This window comes from Ovis canadensis, chromosome 2 (genome assembly GCF_042477335.2).
Source record: "Ovis canadensis isolate MfBH-ARS-UI-01 breed Bighorn chromosome 2, ARS-UI_OviCan_v2, whole genome shotgun sequence".
Lineage (NCBI taxonomy): Eukaryota > Metazoa > Chordata > Mammalia > Artiodactyla > Bovidae > Ovis > Ovis canadensis.
In genome coordinates, this window is record NC_091246.1 from 120,098,419 (window position 1) to 120,118,796 (window position 20,378).

General features: G+C 54.9%; 1 protein-coding gene across 1 annotated transcript in view; it reads left to right on the forward strand.

Moving 5' to 3' along the window:
• ARHGEF4 (Rho guanine nucleotide exchange factor 4) overlaps positions 1-19,933 on the forward strand; it is a 372,112-nt gene extending 352,179 nt beyond the window's left edge. The window contains 10 exon segments of the mRNA XM_069576860.1: positions 11,162-11,341; positions 12,334-12,513; positions 12,586-12,765; positions 14,087-14,319; positions 14,678-14,807; positions 16,372-16,503; positions 17,294-17,537; positions 18,209-18,286; positions 18,740-18,831; positions 18,834-19,933. Of these exon segments, the coding sequence (XP_069432961.1) occupies positions 11,162-11,341; positions 12,334-12,513; positions 12,586-12,765; positions 14,087-14,319; positions 14,678-14,807; positions 16,372-16,503; positions 17,294-17,537; positions 18,209-18,286; positions 18,740-18,831; positions 18,834-19,073 (1,689 nt within the window). The 3' untranslated portion in view covers positions 19,074-19,933.
• Positions 19,934-20,378: the final 445 nt, after the last annotated feature.

Consider the following 20,378-nt stretch of genomic DNA (forward strand, 5'->3'; position numbering starts at 1 on the left):
GACTGCGTTCCAAGCAGATGACAGTGGCACGGTGTGCACTGGGTACCATTTCAGTCTATGGCTCCCACTTTGGAATGTGGTGTCCACGAGCAGAGCTGTCAAATCCGAGGTCCCTCCTCTCTGCCTTCATGGGGCCTCCAGGGAATCCAGAATAGTAGGTGTTGTACCCAGCACCTATGATATAACCCCTGTAATATCATCCTCAGTGGAAGATCTGTTTGGGAGGAAGGAGGACAGGGGTTAGCCTCTTAAATGATTTAAAATAGCCATGAAGTAATGATTTCTTCAAAATCCATTATTCATAAGGATTCAGCATCCAAATAAGTTGATTTTCCCAGTTTTTGAAGCCTTTCTTTAAGTGCTTCTAATAAGCTGTTTTGAGTATAAGGGGCTCCAAAATGATGTCGTTTTAAGCATAATTCACAGAAAATATTTCGCTTTTCCTTGATGACTCAGCTGCCCTTCCCAGTCTTGGGGCCCAACCCTGGTGGGAGGCCGTGTACGGTGGGGGAGAGCCTCCCACCCCTGGATCAGAACTCCTCCCTGCAGTGACCAGACACACAGCTCTGAGCAGGTAGCCCTGTGAGCACTGGTTTACTGACCTGTAAAATAGGGTGACCATGTGTTTGCAGGAGGACAGACTGAAGTAACAAATGGAAGTAACGTGGCATGCAGTAGGTTCTTGGTCTCCAATGATGAGGATGATAATGAGGAAGGAACAGTAACGTAAAGCTTTCCAGGACTCTGAGAAGGTGTGGGGTTATCTGATTGGCCATCAGTGCAGCCTTGTTACAGCTCTCGTGTCTGCTTTTTATAGCCGTCTCCTACCTGGTGGTGGAATCTGGCCGGTCACATCGTGCTGCTGGTTGGGGACGTGCCTTTTCAACCCTTGACGAATTGTCCACTCTCAGATGCTTTGGATGAGGAAAGCTAAGAGCCAGGAGTGCTCTAGAAGAACAGATAATCTCTGATGTGGGGCAGGAGGGGGACACATTTTGATGGAAATGACGCAATTGGGACTATGAATTGTATAGGACCTATTTTGACTGCTTAGAGAATTTGTTTCTTGTTTGGTTCAAAGGTCCTGCCTGGTGTTTGAGGTTGCTGAGTGGACAGGGTGCTGATGTTGTACTTACGTTTAGAACCCTCAGTGCTTCCAAGGTTCTGGTCTTCCCCGGACCCTGTGAGAGCCCCCGGGATGGAGGGGGAAGACAAACCACACCACAGAGGAGGGCCAGGGCTAGCTGCAGAGCCCCTCCAGTGGTGCAGTGAGCTGACTCAGGGCAGAGACTGGGCTGCTCTCCCCATGAGACCCACCGGCACTCCCAGACCCCGACATACAAAGTCCTGAAGCCGGCAGCACAGCGCAGAGCAGGGCCTGGGTCTGACCCCCTTCCTGACACTGGGTGGTGGAGGAGCTGCTGCAGGTTATTCCGTCTCGGCCTCTGTTTCCTCCATGTGGGGTAGATGTTGCACCTGTGCCCACTGGCATGTCAGAGTCACTGTGCCCAGGTGTACTGGATACTCAGGAAAGGCAGTATTTGTTATGATTTGTTGGCAGCATTCACCAGATTCACCTTATCCGGAACTCCAAAGAGACATAAGAGTTGAGTCTCCGGTGACAGGCTGTTTCACCCAGCCTTGTGAGGGCAGCACGTCCTCCTCTGCGTCCCCGGCCCCTCTCATGCTCATGGCGCTCACGTGTGTGGCCAGAAGGCTTGCTGGGGCTCAGCGTGGGTTTCAGGCTTGGAAATAACAGAAGCCACAGGTGTCAGAGAAAAGCCCGTACTAAATAACATCACTTGGATTTTCTAAGAACATATGAGTGTCATGCTCTAAATTGGGACACTTTCTTATTCCTGGTGACCTAAGAAGGAGTGATCACTGTTTCCTAAGCAGGAGGAAACGGAGACCACCTGGGCTGAAGAGCAGGCACATCACAGGGGCACAGTGAAGCCCTTTTGTGTTCTGAGTGTGTGAGGAGCGCATGTGTGTGGCCACGTGAGGGTCTGGATGTGGAGTGTACGCCTCATGTTATATGCCTGAGACACACATTTACTGAGTGTGTGTGTCAGGCAGTGTCCCAGCCTTGGGACAGAGCTGTGCACGGGAGGCCGCCCTGCCTTCAGGGAGCTGACGGCGGGGGCGGGGGCAGACAGTGCCCATATGTACACGTCTCTGGATTTTACTGCATGTGCCCTCATGGAAGGAGAAGAGGGCACAGCGGTGTCTTTTCCCTGTATTTCCCGCACCTAACTTGTGCCTCACAGCTCATGATGGTCCAGTTCCTGCAGGATGAGTTAGTGTCAGGGCCCAGAAGTGTCCCCTCTCATCATTGTCCCCTCCAGATGCTTGTGGCCAGGCCTGGGCCTGGGCCTGCTTGTCTGCCCAATTTCTACCCTCCTTCCATTCTCTCCCTGCCTCTATGGCTTCAGCCATGCCCTGCTGAGCCAGCAACATCCCTGAGGTTAGGCTTGAGGACATTCTTACCCCAGGGATTTTTTTTTTTCTGAAGAGTTGAAGGCTGAAAGTAGGCAATGTCTTTGGAAGACATGGTTTCCTTTTCATTTTTACCCCCACACCAAGTTGTGAGATAGAACCAGAGGATGGTAGGCACAGCTCTCAGCCAGGAGGCCTGGGATCTCCTGGTGGCCACTCACTAACCTGCAGACAACAGTGTCTCCCTTCTGGGCCAGGCCAAGCTGCACTGCAGGATGGCACACATGGGGAGTGGGGCTTGCCCCCAGCTCTGCCCACTTCCTGCATGGAACTAAGGGCCTTCGTGTGTCTGGCTCCCCTCTAAGCACTTGTGTATCGAGCTGCTCTGGTGGCCCTGCTCCAGGAGGGCAAGGTAGCCTGGTGGCAGCTCGTGGATCATCCCGCCAAGAGAAGATGACACCCAGACTAGAGGGCAGACAGACATAAAGCTTGTACTCCAACCTGGGGCTTAAAACGTTTTTTAAACGTTTTGCCAATAAGTAAGCAAGCACAGCTTCCCTGAGATGACTCAGACAGTAAAGAATCTGCCTGCCATGTGGTTTGATCCCTGGATTGGGAAGTTGCCCTGGAGAAGGAACTCGCAACCCACTCCAGTATTCGTGCCTGGAAAATCCCATGGACAGAGGAGCCTGGTGGGCTTTGTCCATGACGTTGAAAAGAGTCAGGCACAACTGAGTGACTGACTCACACACACAAGCAGCACAGCAGGTAGGAAGCAGGACTGGCCTGGCGCACAGGGCCACAGAGTTGCCAAGGGTAGAAGGTAGTGTGGCCTTCCTGTTGCTCCCAGCACTTACTTGTGGAGCATTTAAAGAACACCGCAGGACTCAAGGCCGACTTGCGACCACCGCTCCATGGAGGGGGTCTGATCCCCCTCTCTCCAGGAGTTTCTGTCTTCCCCAGTGCCTGTGATCCTGGATATCTGTCCCCAGACCTGACATGGTTCTTGCACCCACTCCTCAGCCCCAGGGAGGAGCCCAGTGCTGGTCAGTGCTCCAGGCCTGCAAGTGTCCATGGCCAGCAGCCCAGGGCAGCCTTATTCTTCCCTCAACTCCCAAAGCCTTGCCCCTATCTCCACAGCAGTCCTGCCTGCTCACAGACCTGCACACCAACCCATACCACCAGCCTGGTGGGCCAGGCCTTGCTGCCTCCTCCACCTACCTTCCTCTCCCTGGCTTGGATCCTTCCAGCCTGAACCCCTCGGCGGCCTAGGCCTTTGCTTTCAAGCTGTTTTTGGCTTTGCTTTTGGTCATGAAATACAGAAAGCCTGTTGCTATTGTCTTTCCTGCCATGTACCCAGACACCGGGGTCTGAAGCCTGGGTGCCCAAGGTTGGACAGAGGCCACCGCTCAGTTCTCTGTCCTGGCCCACGTTCAGAGGTTCTTCTCCCACTGAAACTCTGCTGGGCTGCTCAGCTGTAGAGGAGACAGAAACCTCATCCCAGAACTGGGCCATGACTGAAGTCCTAAAGCATGGCCCCTGAGGCCAGGTAGGTCTTGTAGACCCACAGCACTCAGCGCTGCCCTGACCCGTGGCCTGAAGACACACAGCCCTCTGTGCCCTCTTTCCTGGGTGTCTGATGGCTCTAGAACCATAGGGGTAAAATGACCAGGTCAGAGGTCTGAGCCATACCCCACCAGAGGTATGGGATTTGGGGCTCAGGGAGCCCCTACAATCCTTGTAAGAGGTTGAGAGAGAAAATCTTGAACCAGTTTTTTGAAGAACTGGGCAGGAGCAGAAGACTGTTTTCCCCTACTAGACAGATAGGTAGAGCCAGGCTAAACCATCAGAGCTGCAGGGAGCAGACAGCCCATCTGGACATATCCCAACCCTCCTCTGCCACACCCACAGGTATTTCACCTGCACTATTCAGCAGGATGGTAACGTCTTCAGGTTACCTCACCTCTCACATCCATATACAGCGGGCATACACACGGAATCTGAACATACTGTCACCCACAAGGGAACACCCCGCCACTGCACATAATCCCACCATGGGTTACTCCTACTCCAGGAGCCACGGAGCTGAGCATGGAGCCTGGAAACCTCTGCCCACATCTGAGATGCTCTTCAGTTTCCTTGGCCCCCTCAGCTGCAGCCTTCTGACCCATCGGAGGGGCACAGTGATTGTGACAGAGCTCCTCACATGGATGGAACAAGAGGCTTGCATGTGCGCTCTGAGCCTTACAAGGTTAAGACTGAAGGCTCTGACCAGGAAGCAATAGAAGTCCCTAGGTACTGGACATAGGGTTTGTGTTTTTTTTTAGCTGCTGAATAAAATTGTTCCCTCAAAAGTCAACTCAAAATGGATTAAAGACTTAAATGTAAGACCTGAGACCATTAACCTCCTAGAAGAAAACAAAGGGAAATCTTGGCATTGGTCTGGGCGATGATTTTTGGGTATGACACATTTGGAAACCACAGGCAGCAAAAACAAAAGTAGGTGGGATTGGATTGCATCAAACTAGAAAGCTTTTGCACAGTAAAAGGAAACCCTCAACAGACTGAAAAGGCAGCCTATGGAGTAGGAGAATATATTTGTAAACCATGTATCTGATAAAGGGTTAATAGGTAAAATCTCTTAAAGGACTCACAACTTAATAGCAAAACAAACAAAAACAACCCAATTTAAAAATGGGCAAAGGGACCTGAATAGACATTTCTTGAAAGAAAATACTCACTGTCACTCAACATTGGAAAGGCAAACGAAAACCATAATGAGGTATCACCTCACACATTAGAATGGCTGTTATTAAAAAGACAAAAGATAGTGTTAGTGCAGGTGGAGAATCGAAAACCCTTACACACTGACGATGGGAAATGTAAAGTGGTACAGCTACTTTGGAAAACAGGATGGAGATTCCTCAAAAAATTTAAAATAGAACTATTATATGATCCAACAATCCCATTTCTGAATGTATATCCAAAGGAAATGAAATCAGGATCTCTCAAGAGATATTTGCACTCCCATGTTCATTGCGGCATTATTCACAATAGTCAAGACATGGAAGTCTAATACCTAAGTATTAGGTATTATACTTAATATCCAGATGAATGGATGAAGAAAAATGTGGTATATATATTATTCAGCCTTAAAAAAAGAAGGAAATCCTGCCCTTTGCAACAATGTGAATGACCCCTATGCTAAGTGACACGGAAAGACAAATCCTGCATAATTTCATTTATATGTGTAATCTAAAAGTCAAACTCATACAATCAGAGTAGAATGGTTGCTAAGGGCTGAGGGGCAGGGGAAGAAATGGGAAGACGTTGGTCAGAGTACAAAGTTTTAATTATACAAGATGAATGAGTTCTGGGGATCTGATGTACAGCATGATGAGTATAATTAACAATATTGTACTTAAAATTTGCTAAGTAATTAGCTCTTAAGTGTTCTCACCACACAGACAAAATGGTACCTCTTTGAAGTGATGGAAATGGTAGTTAATTTGGTTGTGGGGGTAATTTTATAGTGTATGTCTAATATCCAGTCGTTCGCCTTAAATATACACAATCGTTGTCAGTTATACCTCAATGAAACTGGGGAGGAGGGTCGGCAGCTGAAGAAGCCAGATGCTTTCTCATAGGAACAAAATGCTGCGCTGATAGGCAAGGTCGTAAGCAGATGTCCTGAGTCAGGGCCTTCCTGGAGCACCTCTGCATGGATCGCTGTCTATCCAGAATTCAAATTCCTGGGCGAGCTTCTGACAGCAAATTGTCTGACTTTTCAGAGCCGCACTCACTAGCCTGTGAAGTCAGGGTCAAGGAGAGTCCTTGGTGTTAGGACTCAGAATCCCTGGCCTCCGGCGCCCCGAGCGCACGCTGGTCTTCTGTGCGCCCGGCGGGCTAGGAACCGGGACCACTGGGACCACTGGCGAGGAGGCGCTCCGGGCGGAGCCGGGAGCACGCCGGCTCGCCCGGCCCCACCCCCTGCCCCGCCCACGTCGGTGGCCGGGTCGCGGGGCTGGGACTGGGGGGGGACCTCGGCGCGCGCGGCTAGGGAGAAGCCGGGGCCTGGGGAGTGCGGCGGCTCCGCCCCACTCCGGGCGCCCCGGCAGCCCCGCAGCCGCCCTATCGCGGCGGGATCGCGGGGCCGAGAGGCCCGGCGCCATGGCCCGGGCCCCGCAGTCCCGGCGCCGCCCCGCGCCGCCCGGGAGCGTCCTGCGCGCCCTCCTGCGCTGCAACCTGCCCCCCGGCGCCCAGCGCGTGGTGGTCTTCGCCGTGCTGGCACTGCTTGTGCTCATCAACGTCGTGCTGATATTTCTGCTGGCCTTCCGCTGACCGCCGGGGTGAGTGGCGCCGGTGCGCATCTTCCCTGCCACCCCCAGCCCGCAGTCGCCAAGAGCCCGAGGTGCGGCCGGGGTAGCGCCGCACTGCCGGCCGCTGAAGAGAGGCCTCCGCCGCAAGTCCCGGGTGCTAGGGCCCGTCTGTGTGTGTTCCCCTGGGGTGCGGCCAGGTGGGTGACTCAGGGACGAGGTAACACATGTGCCACGCCTGTCGCGCGCGCGTGTGTGTAAAATGGCGCGTCTGTGTGTGTAACTGAGGATGCGGATGCAGCTGTGGCCGCGGCTATCTGGTTGTCAGGGAACCTTGCACACGTGACCGCTGTGTGAGCAGATCTGGACATGCTTTTCTGTATAGGTTGAGATGTCTGAGGATGAGTGGTTTCCTCTGTTCATGTTATCTGCAGTTGCTTTTACCATTTTAGGTCTTAAGTGCTCTCAGTCAGCATGCCCCCCACCAAAGGCACGGCCACCCACCACCCTGCCTCTTGCAAGTGAGCATTCTGAACAGCCCCACACCCAGGATGCTTGCGCAGGGGGCCGTGGGAGCCAAGCCCTGTTCCCAAGACTGTCAGAGTGGAATCCTCCAACAACCCACATGTGTGAGACAGACAGGAGGTGGGGCAGGGTGGGGAGGGTGATGGGTGATGATCCTGGGGCACTTTGAGGCAGAGCCTGGCTTTCCCAGGCCTGTCAAAATCTCAGAAGCACAAAAAGGTATCTTGCCCCCTGTCCCTGGCTTATCCTAGTCTTGAAGTTGACTCCCCCTCCACTGGTGCAGTCCTCCACCTGCCCCCACATTAAAACCTCACACCTCAGAGGCAGCTTGTGCCCTTCATTACCAGGCCAAGGTTGAGCCCAGAACCCTCGCCGCTGGGCCTGCCCAGGTTGAGTTTTGCCTTCCGTGCAGCTGCACTTCAGAGTGCCAGGAAGGGCCCCTGTCCAGAAGCACACCATTGTTGGCTCTGGTGGCCGCTGGGCTGCCCTGGAGGCAGACTGCATCTCTGACCCCTTGGAGCTACATTCTGTATTGGTGACATCACACAAATGGTTAATGTCATAGCTGTAACTCCTCTAAGCACCTCCCATTTGTGGATATACAGGGGAGCTTGGTGATCCAGCTCCCTGGAACTCTGAGCTGATGGGGGCCAAGGCACAGGGAAACTGTGAAAGTTGCTCATGGCTCCCCTGTTCCCAGCAAGGTGCTGGGACTCGAAAGTGACCCCCATGGATCAGGATGAGTATGGGATTGTCCATAAAGGTGTCAGGAATCCTGGTCTCTCCAGGAAGCTGTGCCTCTTTGCCCCACAGCTGGAGCCCTTCCAGCTGAGCAGAAAACCACCTGTGGAGGATCCGCACCTCTCTGCAAAGACTGGCAAGAGCAGGAAGCACTGCCATTCAAGAGGGGCTTTTGCTTAGGGCTCATTTGAGGGAATATGGAGACAAGGGGAGATCCCTGACCTGGTTCCTCTGGTGGGAATTACCTGGTGTGTCTGCAGTACTCCCTCCCTGTGTGGGGACCAGTGTGTGCAGTTTGTGTGCCCTGAGGATGGGCAGCATCCACCTGCCATCTAGCAGATTGTTCTCCAATCAGAGTGTAGCATCCCATTAGCCTGCCTATGAAAGTGAACTGGCAGATTTGCGCTGGGGAACTTGCAGGAACAGGAAGTCTGAGAACACTCACTTCTCCAGGATCAAATCTACAAAGCTTAACAAACAAGAAGCTTTGTTCCCTGCCAGATCCTAACTTCAGGTTACCTAAGCAGCTCCAGGGGTGAATCCTCCCCAGTCTCAGTAACTCATCACTCAAAACATACAAATCTTCCCAAATAGCCTCCATCCTGATGGGCACACTTACTTTTGGTCACTGTCCCTGTGCAGGGATGTTCACCTGCAGCTGTGTCCACACTGGCTCACCCACACCACCTTCGAGCCACTCTGCTTCATCCTGGTGTGGGGCCAGACCCACCGAGACCTGGACGGCAGCCTGCTTGTGCTAACCTGCTCCCAGGCTGCAGCTGGTCAGTTCCTCTTGTTTGGCCCCGCCAAGTCCACTTGTCTCATCCTGGCCTCACTGCAGCCAGGAGGCTTCTCCCTGCAGGAAAGGACAAACCCATAGTAGGTCTTCTTAGCTGGATGAGTACAGTGGTGTCTTGAGGGGGTCTGTGACCCCCAGGATTTGCCCAGTGCTCTGAGCCCAGGGTCCCTGGGTGGACCACAGAAATGTGCAGCCCATGAAGAGCTGCGACTATGAGAATGGGTGTACATATAAGCTGTAGATTATTCTGAAAAGTGGTTTCACTGGGGTTTGGAACAGGCTTAAACCCCACCCACCAAAACATAAAGCACTTCATGGTAGTCTCTGAACATGCTTTCTCAGGCCCTACCCTGGAGGCAAGGCCCAGCTGGAATGGGCGCCAGTGCTTAAGCACCCCTCCCACCTCCCACCCTGTCCCTTTGGGACACTGTGGAGATAGCAAGTGGAACTGAGGTAGAGACCAGCTAGTCTCGCTAGTTCCTGTTTTGGTGGGAGGACCACCCTTGGAACAAAGAAGGCCCCTCGCTGGGTAGCAGCTCAGAAGAGGAAACAGCACAGAGGGCCTGTCTGGTGATGCCCCAAAGCCTTGACCGCTTAGCCAAAGAGCTGGCCCAGGTCTGTGACAATGAGAGCCAACACTTGGCCCTAGTAGAGGAGCACGGACCTCACCTCCTGGGCAGCCCCAGTCTGCTCCTCCTCCTGCCCAAAGCCCACAGAGCCGCTTGTCACTCACGGAGCAGATGCTGAGCCCACATGACATAAAAGCAGGAGTCGGCCTGATCTCAGGTGGCCTCGGCCTGCAGCGGCTTGAAGCAGGGCTTCAGTTCCCTGCCAGAGACTGAGCTGGGTCACAACCGTTAGAGACCCACATCCTGACCACTAGGTCAGTGGTCGGTGACAAGGCCCTGGCCCTTCAGCCTTGCAGAAAAGATTTCCCACAAAGAGAGTAATAAAATAAGTGAAACGTGTACTAGGAGGAAGAAGAGTACAGTACGTGTGGGTAGACGTGGGCACACTCAGAGTCACACCCTCATGGTAGTTGGAATCACTTTTAGGGGGCATTTGTTCCAAGTTTCCTTTGGCCAGTCATTTTGATTTGCCTGGTTCCGAGTCTGTATTTGGTATACCTCGGGACCCTCCCATGTGCCTGCACATCTCAGTCAAGATGGATTCCACTGCAGAGGCCTATGAAAGCTCCAAGGAGCTTTCTAGTCAGGAAGGTCTCCTTAATGTCAAGAATGAGAAATGTGTGGTATCTTATCTGTATATCGGCAGGGCTCAGCCTTCTCTCTTTGTCCTGCTTATTGATGTTTTGGAGTTCCTGTCCACAGGGAATAAACTCTTAATTGCTCACCCTGGGTGGGGGTGGGGGGTCTACCTCCTGCCTCAAGCCCAGTGTGAAACAGAGCTCTGAGCACATGGACTGCATAGGAGGGGAGCATCCCTCCTGATGTGATTTCTGATCATGTGGGAAAGAGGAACCACACCAGTCATTTTCACAGAGAGAAATTAATGTTGAGAATTGTTCAGCAGGTTTAAAGTAGCTGACTCAGTCACCACGTGCTCAAGAACAGCCCTGAGGTTTCTGTTAGAGATGGCAGTTTTAAGATGGACCTTCTTTAGAGCTGGGGAATAAAGGGAAATGGTGGAATCAGAAAGAGTGAGAATCCTGTGGGCTGGAGATCTAGAACTCTGAGGAGAGGTACTGCTCAGCTGGTGCCAGGGGTGCCAGGAGACTGGTTCTGCAAGCGTTCAAAAACCACTGCAGACCAGATCCAGCTACTGCAATGGCTGGGCACTGCCAGACCCGAGGAAAGAGGCGTTGCTGTTTGTCAGGTGGCTTTACGGGTACTGTGTGTCCACAAGAAGCCACTAGGAAGGAGCGAGGCCCCTCTCTCTCCAGCTCTGAGGTCCCCTCGAAGTCCACAGTAGGAGCCCCTGATGGGGTCCAAGGGGTACAGCAGAGATGCAGCTGGCAGTGCCCTGGCCCAGCATCACAGAGCACAGCAGAGACACAGCGGGAGCTGAGAGCCAGTAGTTGAATCCTGGCCCAGTGGGGACGGGAGGAATGTGTGCCCTGTACAGCGGGGGGAGCAGCATGCTTGCACTCAGATTTGATGGCTCACCAGGATTCCAGTGATAAGTTCAGTGCCAGTCTAGACATAGTGCATGTCTGGGCATATGCCCTGGGCACAGCCCCGTCCCCCTGAGGAGCTCAGGGGAGCCCCCATCAGTCCACTCCTCTGTGAACAAGCCAGGATTCCCTCTTTCCAGAGTAGGGGGACAGAGGCTAGAGGAGCACCTCTACCCCCTGACATGCCCTCCCTGACTCTCTCCACAGCTCATCAGCGATGGCAGTGTGGTCTGTGCCGAAGCGCTCTGGGACCATGTCACCATGGATGACCAGGAACTGGGCTTCAAAGCTGGAGATGTCATCGAAGTGATGGACGCCACCAACAGAGAGTGGTGGTGGGGCCGCGTCGCTGACAGCGAGGGCTGGTTTCCAGCGAACTTTGTGCGGGTATGGCACTGGCCCTGGCTTTTCCTAGACCTGAGAAGAGCCAGCAGCGGGCTCTGAAACACAAGCCTGAATCTGCTCTGGGGTCTGAGGTGCTGGATGTGGATGTCTCACCCATGGGTGGGACTGCAGGCTCAGGGCTGGGTGAGCTTCCCAGGAAGCCCAGCCTGGGAATTGAGATACAGCCTTCCTCCTGCGCCACCACCAACTGCACCTTACCCCTGCCCTCTCTCCAGGAGTCCTCAGAGGCCAGAGAAGAATGGGTCAAAAGTGATGGGTCTCTTTGGGGGCAGAGGGTCTGCATGTTAGAATACCACTGCCACAGGCAGCTGGGCCTCCCAGGATCTTCAGAAGCTGTGCAGACCATGTGCGTAGATCCTCAGTTCTAACTTTCACAACAGTCCTGGACTCTGGGAACTGTCACTATACCTAGGGAACTGAGGCAAGGACAAGCTCAGTCTTTAACCCAGGAGATCACAGGGAGCAAACCCAGACCTGAGGCAGCCTTTGCTCTCCAGGGAAGGAATCCTGGTGCAGCCTCCAAAAGGTCAGGCAGAGGGCAGTGGGGAGGGGAGGCCCCAGGCCCTGAGGTTCATTGCTTCTCTTGCCCCAGACCTCCTGGGTTAACAGCCCCCTCTGCCCCCTGAGCCCTTCCTAGTTATAGTCTCAGGGCCAGCAAGGCCACACCACCTGTCCACTTGCTTCGCAGCCCCCAGCAGGCCCAGTGTGAGCAGGTGCTGGCAGAACCCCTGTAGTGAGCATCTGCACCGTTCTAGCCTCTGTGCTGGCAGAGCCAAACGTGAGGGAGAAAATGGGGACTGGGTACCCGCCTTTGGACCTGCCCTCCCCGTCCCTCTGGGCACGACTCAGGTGATGCGGGAGCTTCCTTCCCCTGTGACGCCGTGAGTCCTCCAAGGGTCAGTTCCGTGACGTCAGCGTGTGGGATGCTGGGTGCTGACCCTGGGGGGACTCTTGACTGGCCGTGTTGTCCGCAGCTGCGGGTGAACCAGGACGAGCCTGCAGACGATGAGGCGCTGGGGCCTGGGCATGGAGGGGCTGGGGATGGCGGGGGCACCGAGGCACAGGGCAGCAGGGACCAGATGCGGACCAATGTCATCAACGAGATCCTCAGCACGGAGCGAGACTACATCAAGCACCTGCGAGACATCTGCGAGGTGAGGCTGCTGGCAGGTGGGCGGGCTGGCGGGGTGGGGCCCAGAGGGGAGCCTGACCACCTGCACCCCCAGGGGTACCTCAGGCAGTGCCGCAAGCGGGCAGACATGTTCAGCGAGGAGCAGCTGCGCACCATCTTCGGGAACATCGAGGACATATACAGGTGCCAGAAGGCCTTTGTGAAGGCGCTGGAGCAGAAGTTCAACCGGGAGCGGCCGCACCTGAGCGAGCTGGGTGCCTGCTTCCTGGAGCACGTGAGCACACTGGCCCTGGGGCCCGGGCCCCAAGCCCTCCCTGGGCAGTAGCCCCAGCTCTGCCCATCTCTGCCGGGGGCTCGCCCTACCCCACCAGCCCTGGCCCCAACTGCCCTCTCCCTTCTACCCTGTTTTAGAAGTCACAACTTCTGGGGGTCAGCCTGGGGCCCAAGGAAGAGAATGCTCCTTGAAGTAGGAGGGCCTAGGCTTCAGCCCTGAAAGGAACTGCCTGGGGCAGAGGCGGGCTGGGCACCCTAAGGACATTCCTAGCAAATTCTGGGGTTCCTTACACAGTAAGCACACTGAAATTTGGGTTGAAGTAATTCTTATTTCCACTCTAAATGCCGGTTGACATTTAGCCAAGGTTCATTGGACTGGTCTGGGCTAGATGGACTCATTTCTAACCCTCTCCTGTGGCAGTCACACGAGGTTGAGCAGAAGACGCCTTGCCCAGCCCATCAAGGACAACCTGTGTTCCTTTCTGGCTACTAGCAGTGGGGGGTGGGCAGGCCCTGCCACCTCTTGCTAGTGGCAGGTGGAGAGCTGAGGAGGGAGACCTCAGGAGCAGGTGGTGTGTCTGGGCACCTGAGCGACTGTGGATCTGGGTCCATTTATCAACAGGCAGAGTTGTGACAGGGAAGTGGGAACTAGGGCAGGTCTAACAAGGCATGCTATCAGCATTACCCAGTGTGACCGTCACTGTGGCCTGTCAGGCAGCCAGCTACTGCCACCCTCCTTCCCCACCTAAGTTCACGAAGTCCTAGGCTGCTAAATGCCAGCCCTGGTCTCCTTCTGACTCCAGGTAGATGAAAGATAACACACAAAAACAGACACAGGGAGTCTCCCGTAGGACACACGTGCAACATGGGTATGTCTGTGTCACGTGGTGTTGAGGAAAGAAGTTGACAGTGGCTGTCTTCAGATGTGAAGCCAGAGCTTTGTAAGGAAGAAACAAAACCCTGGGCTGAGAAGACAGACAGCGTGGGAGGCACAGCCATTGGCCCTGGCACCCATTTCATCTCAATCTCCCTCTCTCCTTTTTGGCCTTTCATATTAGTATCATTGATTTCACCCCAGTACCTGGCATACTGTCAGAATATTTGCTGAGAGCCCAGGAGAGAAAGCCAACTGGCAGTAGGCACTCTGTACCTGAGTTTTCTGGGGTCTTTCATGTCCTTGGGCATGATTCTGCATAGCTTGTGCCCAAAGAAGCAGGTAGACAGAGCCTGAATCCCCTGCACTCTCTCCCACCCCTTTCCCAACACTGCCCATGGCCTGGGGGAGCAGGAGACTGTCTTCTCACCCTGAGCTGTGCCTGCAGCAAGCAGACTTCCAGATCTACTCAGAGTACTGCAACAACCACCCCAATGCCTGCGTGGAGCTCTCACGCCTCGCCAAGCTCAGCAAGTACGTGTACTTCTTCGAGGCCTGCCGGCTGCTGCAGAAGATGATTGACATCTCCCTGGATGGCTTCCTGCTGACGCCTGTGCAGAAGATCTGCAAGTACCCTCTGCAACTGGCAGAGCTGCTCAAGTACACACACCCCCAGCACAGGTAGGAGGGTGCTAGGGGAGATGGGTGGCTCTCCAGGCCTTGGGTCAGTCCATTTGTGGAGGCTCGTAGTGTGCTGGGCAATGCTGCAGGCACTGGGGCAACAGCACAGGCTTAAAATATGTAACAGTCCCTGCCTTCATAAGCTATCCCTGACATGAAGGGAGAGGGCGTGAGTAGGATGTAAAGTTCTGCTCTGTGCCTCGTTTATGCAGAAGATGGGAGGGTGCACTTGACAAGTGAAGAAATAGCCCAGGGGCAGAGCCCTCGAAGGAAGCGGCTCCACGGGGGGCTCCAGGATGTTCCCAGCCCTCCTCTGCTCTTGATCCATAAGCCCTCTGCCAACTCTGTTTGGCCGCAGGGATTTCAAGGACGTGGAAGCTGCCTTACATGCCATGAAGAATGTGGCCCAGCTCATCAATGAACGGAAACGGAGACTTGAAAACATCGACAAGATTGCTCAGTGGCAAAGCTCTATAGAGGACTGGGAGGTGAGGATCCAATACCTCAGAAAATACCAAAGGGCTTGGCCCTGGCATTAAAACCATGCTTGCCCCTGAGAAATCCTAAGAGGGAGCTGAAGCAGGGTGCCATGCTTCTGGGAACCAGCAAACAGGCTGGTGTCAGGAGAGAGAGCTGGGCCTCTGCTGGGACAGCCCAGCCCTTCTCCAAGCACCAAGCCTCAGGCGCTGCTCCCGGAGGAGGCTTGCTGGCCTCCTTCCTGGTGAAGGGCTCAGGACACGTGTAATACGCCACATGCTCCTCCCAGGATGCAACCAGCCAGCCTCCAGGGACAGGCTGGGCCCCCAAGTTTGAGTTAACTACTGGGGTTCTCAACAGAAGTGGTCAGGTTTGCCACAGCAGGACCAGAAACAGCTTGCCACCGGTCAGAGCCTCTCGGTTCTGTTTTCCGGGCACACACAATCCCCTCGTGTGGGCCAGTCTCACCTCTTAGGGCAGCAAGGAGGCCTGAACTAATGATGGCACTGCTGGCCTGTTCTCTCCACTCTCACTCACCAACCAAAGCATCAATGAAAACACAAATTCCTGGGCCCCACCCTAGAAATACGGAATTAGAATCCCCAGGAGTGGGGCTGAGTGCTATGATTTATGTTTTGTTTTCAGTGTTTGGGTTTTGCTTTCCTGATGATGGGTTCTGAGGCCCAGCCCTGGCTAAGGGTCCCCACAAACTCACTTATCCCAAACAAACACCTGGCTATGATTTGCATTTTCCTGGAGGAACCAGACATGGTACAGCTTCATCTGAAATTGTAATGTCTGATGATGGGACTTCAGGTACACTGAGCTGGAAGAAGACCTCCTTAACCTCTTTTAAAAGACTGGCCTTGGAAGTGACTTTCAGCCAAGTTTAATTATTCCCTAAGGGCAGCGCTGTCCAATCAAAGTACCATGTGAATCACAACAGGGAATTTTACATTTGCAAGTGGCGTAGCAGATAAAGAATCTGCTTGCCAGTGCAGGACATACAAGAGATGTGGGTTCGATCCCTGGGTTGGGAAGATCCCCTGGAGGAGGAAGTGGCAACCCACTCCAGTATTCTTGCCTGGAAAATTCCATGGACAAAGAGGAGCCTGGTGGCTGCATACAGCCATCTTAAAAGTGGGGGGAAAAAAATGAAACAAACTTTAACAATGTTTTGTTTAACTCAACATATCTAAAATATCAATTCGTGTAATCAACATGTAAAATGTCATTGGTGAAACAGCCACAGTCTTTATTTCATACTAAGTCTTCGAAATCAGAGTATCTTTTAGTTTGATGACATCTCGATAGGGATTAGCCACAATGCAAATATGCCACTGGCTGCTGTAGGTCCTCACTTAGCAGAGACAACTTATAGGCCAAACCACCACTAATTTTTTTCCCCCAATTTCTGTGGTCTGCTGCAGGCCCTGGCCCAGTGGGGGCCACAGCAGACAAGACCGCCAATGACCACACCAACTCAGCAGGAGGCAGGACACAAAGCCCAGCAGAGTCTTGCTCTGAGCCCCAGCGTGGGGGCACTCAGCTCACGGCTTCCCTTGGATTCCGCAGGGGGAAGATCTCCTGGTCAGGAGCTCGGAACTCATCCACTCAGGGGAACTGACCCGTGTCACACAGCCACAAGCCAAGAGCCAGCAGAGAATGTTTTTTCTCTTTGACCACCAGCTCATCTACTGTAAGAAGGTACCAGAGTCACTCTTCCCTGCTGGATGGGGCTGTTAAGAGCAGCTGTGGCAGGAGTGAGGCTGAGGGCTAGAAGTAGCTGCCCCGAGAAAACGAGCCACACACACACGATTCCTCTCCCCAGGACCGTGTGTACAGGAGGCCCTTCCCTGGTCAGGCACTTTGGGCCAAAGTGGGGGGAGGGAGGCATCTAAGAGGGAGCCTACTGCCCCAGGGACCAGAGGGTGACCCTCACAGTCTGACCAGGGCCCAGTGCTGGTAAGAACACCCTCTGTGCTGATAAAGCCCTGTTTGGGCCTCAAGCCAACTCTTCTCTCCCTGCGAAGCTCAGCTTCCCCTCCCCAACCCTGGGATCTTCTGTTTTGCTGCTGGCTTCTACTTCCTCTTGAAAACGGGCCCACGTGGCCGGGCGGCCCTCCTGAGCGCAGGCTCTTCCCGGCCCTGGCAGACTGCTGCTTTTCTCTGCTGTGTAGCGCGGGTCCTGCCTGCAACCTGTCTCCATGGCTGCCTCCCCCGCAAGACTACGAGTGTTCAGAGACCCCCACGCTGCTGAGTAACTGTTAACTGAAACAGCCGCTCCTGGCCATGGTTTCAGCATGCAGCTGTGGGCTGAGCCAGGCTTGTCCTCTCTCCTGAGAGAACTTTCTGCCAGGGAGGTGGGTGATAGCCCACCGGCCCTTCCAGTCTCAGGGGAGAAAATGAGGCAGGGCCTTAGATGTGGTCAGGAGAGTGGTTTAGGCCGAGGCGCTGGGCAAGTAGGCAGGCCAGGGGCTCATGCTGTCTCTGGCAGGACCTTCTCCGCCGGGATGTGCTCTACTATAAGGGCCGAGTGGACATGGACAGCCTGCAGGTGGTGGACTTGGAGGACGGGAAGGACAGAGAGCTCCACGTGAGCGTCAGGAACGCCTTCCGGCTGCGCTGTGGCCCCTCGGGCGAGAGCCACCTGCTGTGTGCCAAGAAGCCCGAGCAGAAGCAGCGCTGGCTCAAGGCCTTTGCCAGGGAGCGGGAGCAGGTGCGGCTGGACCAGGAGACAGGTGCGAGACCCCACTCGGCCTTGCTTCACGTGAGGGCCCACTCGGCGCTTTTTGCATACTGGGTGCAAGGAAGTCAACATGACCTTGCAACTGTGAGAGGCAGGTCTCACACCGGGAATACCTCGGGGTTTGGTGAGGCTCTGGGGCATGTCTTGGTTTCGACCCTCGCTGTGGGTCTGCATGCCTGAGGGTTGCTCCCCTGACTCACATGCACACCCTCTAGAGGGCAGGGCCTCTGCTCAGTTAGAGTGGAGGTGGACCCTGGCCTCCAGGAGCCTCCCCCTACCTCACATGAGCACGGCATCCACCCACTGCATCCCCCTTCTGTCCTTGGTCCCCCGGCCATCACAGTAGGCAGTGACCAGGTCAGTCCTTGATCTGGCCAAGAGCCTCCCCTAGAGTGCCAAGAAAGGACAGTAGCCACCAATGGGTCAGGCTGAGTCATGGAGGAGGGCAAAGGAGGCCCCCAGAGAAGCTCCTCAGAGCATCTCCTCTGCCTGGGTGGACAGAGCCAGTTGGTGGGGCAGGTGGGTGAGACCCTGTGGCCTGCTGGGCCCTCAGGCACACACAAATTGTTCTGGTGCCAGAATGAGAGGACCATGGGCAGGGGAGATGGGAAGGCAGCTGCGTTCTCACCGGGACGCAGGTGTCTCATTTGTGGCCCCTCCCAGGCTTCTCCATTACCCAGCTGCAGAGGAAGCAGGCCATGCTGAACGCCAGCAAGCAGCAGGCCATTGGGAAGCCCAGAGGTAAGCGGGCGATGGCCTGAAGCAGGGCCAGCACCCGGGTCTTCGGAGGTGCCAGTGGGTTGTGAGGGCCCGCTGCGGAGGAAGCGTGCAGTGCAGGCCCCTGGCGGATGCTCCTGCTCTCCTCCCCCAGGTCCCCCGAGCAGCATCGTCAGTGCCAGTGCTCTTCCCCAGGCAGGACTGCTTCCTGGCAGCCAGCCTAGCCAAGGAGCCGACAGCCCATTCCTACAGACATCACCATGAGAGCAACTCCACGCCCCACACCTTCCAGCTCCCCCTAGTTACACCCCTTGCAGGCCATGGAGGGCAGCCTAGGCCCTTGGATGTGGACAGCCCCAGGGGAAGCAAAGGGGGATGTCTGAAGCAGCCTGGGGATGGCCCAGTCCACCCCTACAGGCTCTGCCCTGTACTGCCTAACTCCTGAGGCATCTCTGACCCTGACTCTTCCCCTGCCAGCCCTCGGCCGACCCTACTACCTGGCACGTCAGAAGCATCCGACCCTCCCCACCAGCCTGCCTCAGCAACAGGTCCTGGTGCTGGCAGAGCCCAAGCGAAAGCCATCCACCTTCTGGCACAGCATCAGCCGGCTGGCACCCTTCCGCAAGTGAGCCCGTGCCCCACTAGTGGCACCATCTGGACCTGCCTTGCCGGTGGGCCTCCAGCTCTTCCTATCCGAGGCTCACCGCATCCGGCCCTCTGTCTGTTCTGCAAACTGCAAGTTAGCAGGGCTGAGTGTGGGATCCGCTCAGTGCCCGCATTCTCAGTTTCCTCCCCAGTGCTGGGGTGCTGAAGAAGTTGGCTGGAGAGGCAGGCCCCCGGCACGTGAACCTCCCACACCCTCCAAGCCTGTGCCGGGCTTCCTGGGAGCCACAGCTCAGAACCACCCAACAGGCCAGCGTGTGTGAGAATGGCTGCTCTGGACCCTCTTCTTTGCACATCTAATCATCCTTCCTGCTCCTGTTTCCTCTGGGCAGGAGACCGCCTCTGCCTTCAGTCACCTGCAGAGCCAGGCTGTGTACCTCTCTGCCCTCCTGCCCTCTTCACAGGCCCCCAGCTGGTGGGCCAGGCAACCTGCACCCCTGGTGGGCAGGAACCAGGAATTCTGGGCACAGAAACATCTGGCCTGGAGCCCACCTGTTACTTCCTCCCAGTCACTCTGTAGACACTCCCGGCTGCTGGACACCCTCTCTTCCCTTGTGATGTGTTTGTTTATAGTGGAAAGAAAACAGAACCTTAGTCAACTGAAAACTTCTGTCAGGATTTGTAACCAGTCCACCTGCAGCTGTGGGATGATTCTATAACCTGGTTCCAGTTTGGATTTTGTTGTTAAATTCCAACAATAGAGAATTGTTAGTGACACAGAAAGATTGCCTTACCCTGAGTGAGTGTGAGAAGCCATAAGGACTGAATTCTGTGGCCCAGCACCCAGGACTGACCCACCCAGAAGCTGGTGGGCACGTAGGTTGGAAGGAAGCCTACATCCCATGGAGGAGGGGCACCGAAGAGGGTGGCCAGGGCCTGGCATGGGGCAGAGCACAGAGCTGCCCCTGTGGCCCATGGGAATTCAGCAGCATGTACAGTCACTCTTGCACTATACCTTCTCCAAGCAGAAACCACATTTAATTTCATAAAGAAACCTGTGAAAAATAACCTGGCTGCCAGCCCTTGTTTTCTATTGTTGTCTATCCATTTTCTCCTCCCCTCCTATTACCTTTCCACCTCAAGCCTTTCTTTAGACTAAAGGAATAAGCCAGGCCGCCAAGGCTTTGGTGGAGAGCAGCTCAGTGTTCAGAGGCTCAGGGAAACTAGGAGCTGTCTCAGCACCTCTGTCCCCAGCTGCTTCTAGGATCTCTGTTGAGCTGAACTTATCAGAAATGTGAGTTTGGGGGACAGGCAGTGCTAATGTTTTTGGGTCTGAGCTTCCCCTTTGGTGAAATGGGGAAGGATGTGTTTTCTTTCCAGGAGGACTGAGCCGACAGGACCAGGAGAGGGTGGCTTCCCTCCCCTTCCCCACAACCCGCCGCCTTCACACTTGCACACACTGCCACGGCCACAGGGGCTGAGCCGGAACCCCCTGGATTTTCTAAGGTGAGAC